The following is an 8,625-nucleotide window of genomic DNA, read 5'->3' as shown; positions in this document are numbered from 1 at the left end:
CATGTGATATTTATATATTTTATATATATATATATATATATATATATATAATATTTGCCGAACAATGACCAGTACAACAACAATTACAGGATAATGGTAAACTGTTGTAAAGTCAGCAAACTGAATCAGTACTGTCAGTAACAGCAATATAAATCCAACGAGTAGCCACTATAAGCTAATGGTCATACCAGACCAAGTAAGGCTGTACCAGCAAAATCCTTGAGTGTTTAGAATTGATCAAGGGTTTGTTTTATTGCTTATGAATTTATATTTTTTATCCATAACAGGACATCTCACTTCTTACACAAGTCTCACTTTGAAATAAGGACACATTTACAGCTTAACTGGATAAGGTAACTTACCAAACTATCTTCTCGTCGTAGATAAACTGAAAAATGAAGAGAAACATTTCTCATAGATTATAATAAACAACATTCAAAAGGTCAGGGCTGGTGTTCATTAATAAATGCATGCGGTGAACTTACTGCAATCAAAGCCAATACAGAGAGGATGTAGTAGAAGGAATCCCTGAAAACTGCCCACCGGGTCAATATCACCACCTGAGGTTTCACAGGGAAATAAAAATGTTTAAACTACATCTAATAGAGTTCTGTGTAGTGTAGTATCAAAAGCACCCATGTAAACTTTACTTGCCAAAAAGCTCAAAAGAAGAAAGATTTATGATCTGTCTACACCTCCAGAGTTAAATTATCCATTTCCATTAAAACTAGTTCTTAGAGAACAAATTGAGGCAGATGGCTTTGTTTCCCCTCAGCAAAAAACTTCTGCCACACATGTGCTTCTCTGCAGTCTATAAATAAACAGAATGATACCGCTGCAGCAGGAAGTCACTTCACTCCCTCTAACTCACACACAAAACACACATACACATACACACACACACACACCTGTCCAGCGAAGATCCCACAGACACCAATGATGCAAAGGATGTTGAAGACCGCTGAGCCGACGATGGTCCCCACCCCCACATCACCGTGGGTGATGAAGACACCTGCACACAGCGAGGCAGCCAATCAGAATCAGCGGTGACACCAACCATCTGGGAACGTCTGAGTGTATGCACATACTGTATATATGTATGTGTGTGTATGTGTGTGTGTGTACCAATGACAGATGCAAAAAGCTCTGGTGCAGAACTGCCAGCTGCCATGAAGGTGGCTCCTGCAACATCTTCACTCAGATCTAATTTCTGCAGAAATACAGTAAAGATTAGTGATTTGCACGGTTTACACAGACAAACTTGTATAATCGAAACACTGAAAGACTCCCAAGTACCTCACAGATCTTCTCCAGCGCTGTCACAAAATATTCGTCACATGTTATGGCGAGGGCCAGAAACATGTAGAGTGCCTAGAGACAGAACCAGCAGAGTTAGAGTGTGAGTGTGTCAAGGGCAAGGTATAGTGAGAATACAACTGTGTGTCTGCCTGTATAGGTACATCCTCAATCAGCAGAAATTCAGAAATTAGCTGAGCTAATAGAGCTTTGGCAGAGAAAGATATTCTCCTGCTTAAGGACGGGTGAAGGGGAATCCTAAAGCCCAATTAAAATAGGACCTGCATTCATTTTAAATGTCAATTCACTGACAAGCCGTTTCCCCTTACAGTTTGAAAAATCGACAGGGTCTGCATACTCCCGCCGCTGTGAGAGAGAGACAGAAGGGGGGCCGCTTATGTCAGTAGCTGAGGAGAGATCTATAAATTATAGATCAGGTGTGACATCATAATGGCCCCGGCAGCTCCAGCAGCTGTGCTCTGCTCTATGCTATCCACAGGGGGCAGTGCAGGACTGCAGTATGATCAGACCCCCTCTACCCCCACCCGAACATACATTTTATCCTCCCCTCAGCAGTGAAGCCAGGACAATATCAAGGCATATTTCAGTGTGGAACATAAAGCTGAGGACACTTAATGAAGTGGAAATGCAGTATACTGGATTGCAGCTCACTTTGTGTCACCAAGAAGAATTTTCTTTAACCATAGAAGTGAAATCAAACTTGTTCAGTGGTGGAATGCAACTAATTCCTTTTCATCTGTGCATGAAAACATACTCAAGTGATGTACCTCAAATTTGTACTTGGCAGCTTTGGTCACAAGTTATGTTATGTTAAGTGCTTATAAAATATGATGTTTTGTTAGAAATTAAACTGTGTAACAGTATATACACCCAAATGTGAGGATTTGCCGTTTTTCCTTTGACTATTGAGTTTTTCTACAATCCAATGAATCAATCAGTTAATTGAGAAAACAATAAATGATAATCAATAGTTGTAGTCTTACACAAAATAGTTTAGTAGTCACCTCAACCAACTACAGCAGTGAAATGCTTTGCAGTGTGGTGTCGGTTACATAAAGGATCTGAATACTCAACCACTGCAAATGTTGGTGCTGCAGTTCATGTTGCTGTATTTCAGCTTTCATGAAGATTTAGAAACAATATGGGCTGCTACTCTCCATGTAGCAAGTATCTTAGGCTGGGATCTCTGTGCTAATGTAAACTCTGTGATGAGAAGGGCTTAAACAAAGTACTACACTTTTTACACCTCTGCTAAAACTGTCTCTCATTCATCATGTCAGTAAACTTGACAAGCCTATAAAGAGGTCAAAAGACAGCGTGTTCAGGGCTGTAGCTGCCATTGATGACAATGAGGTTATGTCCTTTGGAGTTTTTTTTTGTTTCAGCAATCTTCTTGTATTTTTTATTTTTTACTAAAATGGATATGTTCGCAATTTTTCATGTCTGTCTTAAAACAACAATCAGGTGGCCATATATGTACATTGAAACTAAAGGTGTGCCATGTAACGTTCGTGTAATGACGTCAAACATTAACAACAAGCATGGCTGAAAGCGAAAACAACATTGCTACCGGCGCCATGGTGGAGGAGTTGGTTCCAAAAAGGGGAGCAACTTTAGTGTGGAGGAAGGTTACAAAAGATCAGATGTACAACAAATCTCTGCAATGTGTAAGAAGTGCAAGATCGTAACAACAAAAGGGGGCAATACAAACAAACTTATTTTACCACCTCAAGCAGAAGCACCGGGGTCAGTACGAGAAGACGATAAAAGTGTTTTGTCATATCAAGAATATCATTACATAAATACTCTGAAGTGTGGTGATATTTTTGCCCTAAGTGAAACACTTTTTGGCTGTTGTAATCATTCCTCCTGTTCACACTGTCCTAATGAGCTTCCAATGTAAAAAAAAGTCCTTGTTATGTGCAAAAACATATATTAAAGATTTATATGAAGTTAATACAGTATGAGGCTTCAGCAGTCTGGGTATGCCCAAAAGGTACTGTAAAATTCCCTGTATTCCCTTGCTGTGCTGCAGTGGAGGCACAGTTACAAAAAGAGTGAATTTTTTTCTAAAGACTCGAAATCCAAAAATAATACATTATTAAAAATATTTCTAAAATCCTGGCTACATCCCTGTGTTTGCATTTGACAAAGAGAAACTTTTTAAAGCCAGTTAAATCCAGCATGAAGAGCAATACTGAATAACTCCACAGGTAGCTTGTGTCTTTATGTCCAGTCAGTGGAGCGCAGTATGACTGAATGGAGACAATACTGGTTTGTCCTGTGGAGAAGCAGCTCATACAATAAAGACAAAAAGAACATTTGCCTGTCCTCATTTCCTGCCCTGTATTTATCAAGCCTCTCAGCATTGTTCTAAGTAATCATGCTTAAATTTAAACTCCGACTTAAAACACTAAACACACCAACACCCACCCACACCCACACTCCTGAATTGAAGCTCTCCTCTGAGAGATATCATTGCTTTACAGCACTCTCAAACTGAAAATAAAATTCTCTCTTGTAGTACAATGTCCATTCATTACATTTAAGACCGCAAGGCAGATCTATATACGGTTACATAAATAATGTTATCTATATTATATCAGCTAATTTTAATCTAGTGCTGCAGCTTGTGCTGATTTGATAGTAGGTCTTTGTTTACTAAATTACAAGCCCAAATAAATGTGCTTGGACCTTGGCTACAATAAATTAGGAGATATTTGTGATTTTTTTTTTATCTTTTAAAGCCTGGAAGGTAGTTAGGCTGCTATGTGAAAAATCCACCTGCAACCAGCTGAGCTCCAATGAGAGCGTTAATTGGGGACCAATGTGATGGGAGATGCAGGTGGGCCAATAAATAAAAATAAAAAAAAAGGGCCTCTTACCGCCACAATGTGCAGCAGGACGGCCCCACTCTTTCGTTCTTGGTTGGAGAAAAAGTCATTGGGGAACTCGTGTATTGCTGAGGAGAGAGGAAATGTCACAATCAACACACATCAGCAGCGTGACAGCGAGCTAACATGTCCCAGCCCCACCCCGAGAGGACTGTGCAACTTCATGATGGGTGTCGGCCTCAGAGGAGGCTGGGATGTCCTGTTGGATGAGAAGGCCGCTGCATGGTTGTGGTATCTATGGGAATGTTATTCCTTCTCTTCTTGTTCATTCTCTTTTCAATGGATTATCTAATAGAGCAAAAAATGTCTTGTATACCTAAAAAAAAAAAAAAAAAAACACAGGTCACCACTGCCAGAAGAGGTCAAATGCAAATTAAATAACAGCCTGTGATCATCTTCCAAAAAAGAGCTGAAACTCAGACAACATCAAGGGCTTTGAATTTTCAAAGGACTGAAATGGTTCTAGACACTTTTTGAAAATCATTGTCAGCCTGCAGTATGTCACACCACTCAGCAACCAATGACTTCATACCTATTCGTGGAAGAAGAAGAAAAAAAGGGAATGAGAACAGTCAACCATGACATCTCTTCAAAAACTGGTGTAAAAGCTTGGGCTATATTAAGAGCCTGAAGTCATACAGAATTAAAGCAAGCAGGCAGAAAAACCTCCCATGCTGAGGACTCATCATCCATCATCCAGAGCTCCAGCTGGAACACAGTGTGATCATGGTACCGCCATACGGCTCAGATCTCTGGGAGCACAAGCTCCACAGTGCACCTGGCTGGAGACAGAAGCTGGCCGTCTTCCTGACGGGACCCGGCATCTGTGGCGAGTGGCCTCTGTCCGACCTGTTCCTGTTGGGCCCGAGCTGCAGGCTCACGCTTCGTCTCTCCTTGTAATAAGCCTGAGACATAACCCTAACATATTGCTTACACAAACTACGGCCAGCTCTAAGCTACAGTTTATACCGCGGGCAGAAGTCTACATTCATGTTAACAGCTATGTGAGGCTCTACTTAAGCATAGTGGTGATTTGAGCTAAATGCTAACGTCAGCTCACCAACATACTCACAACGGAGGAGTCTTTATTGTCATTTTTACAGTTATAAAAGGGTTTGACAGTAATTAGTGGACAGAACTTCTGGGTCAGTGAAGTGAAGCCAATGCGAAAGTGCCTTAAACCTGAATTCCTTCAAATGGCCAGCAGGGGGCAGCTCCATGGGCTGCAAAAAATAAGTGATAGTATTGAGTCTAATATATATGTTAGAAGTAATAAATTGGCCAACTTTATTTATTGCCTCAAAAAACAGTTTCCTAATGAGTTAATAGTCTCAGTCGCTAATTTCCAGTCTTCCTCCATACAGCATGATGTTCATTTTGTTAATTATGGTCCCATTTTGAGTAAAAAAGACAATAGCAGGGTATGCTTTATGGCGTGGCTACTTTGTGATTGATAAGTCATTCTCAGTGAGTCCGTCCAGAGCACCACACAAAACTTAGATCAAACTGTTAAAACATGATGAGTTAGTGCTGATCAAATAATTAAGATTCTGTTATTGTGTTTCTCGAATAAAATATTTCCAGGAACACATTTTAGTGTACCGATTTATGTGTAATATGAGAACATGTGTGACCAGACGAGCATGTTTCCTGCTACGGCTGACATTAAGTTTTTGTGTTGGGGAGGTGCAGTATCTTTTATTGGCACGCCACCTGTGTCTAGCACTCACTGGATAACTGATAAAGACTCTGTAAATCACCCTGATAAAAGGCCCAGCACCAAAAGGCTTTGTTGAAAAAGATTCTTCCATTTAATCAGCTACTGCTGTTTTGTTTTTTTCCCCCACAGTGACAAAGCCAACAGGTGCTCATAATGACAGTTTTAGAAAGTATAATGTTTATCACTTTCACCATTTGTTAAGCGTGTTAGCATGCTAATATTTGCTGATTAGAAATAAACAGCATACAGATGAGGCTGAAGGTCATTAGTTTTGCAGGTACTAAACCAAACTATTGGACAGATATACCTCATGATGGAGATAGATTAAAAGTCAGGGGATCACCTTAGTTATTACATTTCATCTTGAGGGGGACATGACTGACTATAATTTTATGCATGAGAGGTGCTTGATCAAAAGTTAAGGGATCACCAAAGTCAACAGGATTTATCCTCTAGCCACCATAAATGTCTGAACATCCTTCCCATCCCTAAAGACAATAAATCTAATAGATAGGTCTGTTTTGCTGTGGTACTGATCAGCCGTAGTACTCTTCTTAAAAAATTCAAACACGCAAATCAGGTGAGAACAAAATGCTATTGTCTGAGCCAGCGGAACAATACTGTTTACAACAGAAAATAAAAGGCGAGATTTGGGCCCCTGTCACATATGGAGTCGTGAAGTGGAACAGTGCTCACCTGAGACTTCTCACTGCATCTGTCCCAACCTCGCCATTGCCTGTTTTATGATATTCGATTGTGTGCACACATGACTGAATCAGTGCAGCGTTTGGAACACTGCACAGGCAAATCAAATACTCCACTCTATGTAGTCCAAGCTCACTTAATGAACTGCACGCCTGCTGGATTTCACTCAATTACATCACATACATGGAAATGTGGAACATTTTGTATCTCCATATGTCACCTAACACGTTCTCTTTGCAACAGAACAAAGAGTCACAACAAAAAGAAAACTACAATGCTATTTCTGGTAGTGGGACGTTAATTAATGCGACCTTGATTTGTACAAGTTTTGATATGTCACGTGCAACACTGTAGCACTTAAACACAGTAAATGATTAGAGGACAGCAAAATAAAAAAAATGTCGAGAAACTGCAGAACACCTGCATGACATTGGAACCTCACAGCAACATTGACTGTAGCAGGCGGCTTTAGCTCATTTCATTTCTGACAGGTTTATGTGCTGAATGAAACGTGTCGGAAAGCCGACGGCCACAAGCAAAGGCGCAATCAATTACAGGATTTGTCAGCTGTGCCCTCAGAGGTGACTGAAAACAAACTGATGCCAATACAGAGGGCTAAATTTCTACTGATATCTCATGGACAAAAACAGCCCCACAATCATACATTATTCTAGCTGCTGAAGGTTGCCTGTTAAGCTTCTCAAAAGACATTTAAAAAAAAAAAAACATGGGAAAAGTATCAGGTTTGAATTTCCTGCTGTCCGAGCCTTTTCACCTCCCATTTCCATGTCCAGCTACCAAACCTGCAGGTCTGCCATTAATCAATAATTAAATGCCTTTTCCACCCATGGTCTTTAGTTACATGTTCAGCCCCTCGCCACTGTATACAATCAGGTCTGGCTGTGTGTGTGTGTGTTAAAAATAGGAGATCACAAAAGGTGTTTAAAAGGGCGCCTGCACTGGGACTGGAGCAGAAAGATGACAGGTAGGCAGCGGTCACCTCCCAGTGCCTGTAAACATTCAACCAGACAGCGTCTACAGGGTGTGTCTGCGTCCGCTCGCTGTAGAGGTCAAACCGGACGTGAACATGCTTCCAAAGCCGTTTCCCCCACACAAGGGCAGAACAGGATGTACACACAGGAGCTGGGCAAAAGACAGATTGCTTAAGTGATGCATCTCAAATGAGTCCCATAAATAGAGTCATATATGTATATGTAATAATATGTAGTTGAGTTTAATTGTTCATTTGTACATTTTTACAGAAATTAAAGAAATAAATTGGACACATTGTAGTAATGTGCTGTGAATGTATTTGAAGAAAATTTACTCAAATATTTAATTTCAAATCATTTTAATAAGTTAGCAAGGAAAAGTGATGAAACATTTGTTGATTACAACTTCAGGTACTTCCTTATGAATTAAATCTGCCAGTCATACTCTTGTTTGATCTGTATAATGTCAAAGCACAGAACATTCCCTTGTACTACTATACTTTCAGAGTACAGATAAAACATTTTTAAATGGATAAGCTGGAGCCTAATTTTATAGAGCAATATGGCATTGAGGTACAGATATATTTTGCATCTTGAACCAAACATGACATGTGCCAGTTTATTATTAATCCCACCAGATATTCTAAATTGTGTCAAAGAAGATTGGTCTGACTTTGAGATCAGGGGAGGTCATTTTCTTTGGTTTTCTTACCCAAGATGTATATTTTATTTAAGGATATACTGCAGTTTAGTAAATATAAATATAAAGTTAGCTCAGACTATAGTCCAAGTTCAACTTGACATTTTTGGTCCAGTTCAGCTCTCTATTAAAATAAAGTGACTACAATGTTAACCATTTTGTTATGCTTGCCATTCATTTTAAATTACATTTTTATGTAAAATTGGCAGCTATGTTAAAATCATTCCATTAAAACATGTTTTATTTTGCTTTGCCTCTTTTTTTTTTTTTTTAAAAGTATATTTTTGGGGCTTTTAT

General features: G+C 39.6%; 1 protein-coding gene across 1 annotated transcript in view; it reads right to left on the bottom strand.

Moving 5' to 3' along the window:
- slc24a4b (solute carrier family 24 member 4b) overlaps nucleotides 1-8,625 on the bottom strand; it is a gene marked incomplete at its 5' end in the record, with an annotated part of 26,471 nt that overhangs the window by 11,758 nt on the left and 6,088 nt on the right. Inside the window, 6 exon segments of the mRNA XM_035678739.1 lie at nucleotides 363-388; nucleotides 486-560; nucleotides 909-1,012; nucleotides 1,126-1,210; nucleotides 1,297-1,371; nucleotides 4,203-4,279. Of these exon segments, the coding sequence (XP_035534632.1) occupies nucleotides 363-388; nucleotides 486-560; nucleotides 909-1,012; nucleotides 1,126-1,210; nucleotides 1,297-1,371; nucleotides 4,203-4,279 (442 nt within the window).

Source organism: Morone saxatilis, unplaced genomic scaffold (genome assembly GCF_004916995.1).
Source record: "Morone saxatilis isolate NCDOM2014 unplaced genomic scaffold, NCSU_SB_2.0 Contig7, whole genome shotgun sequence".
In the NCBI taxonomy this organism is placed as follows: Eukaryota; Metazoa; Chordata; class Actinopteri; family Moronidae; genus Morone; species Morone saxatilis.
Note: the sequence above shows the minus strand (reverse complement) of the source record. Positions and strands in the feature narration are given on the sequence as shown.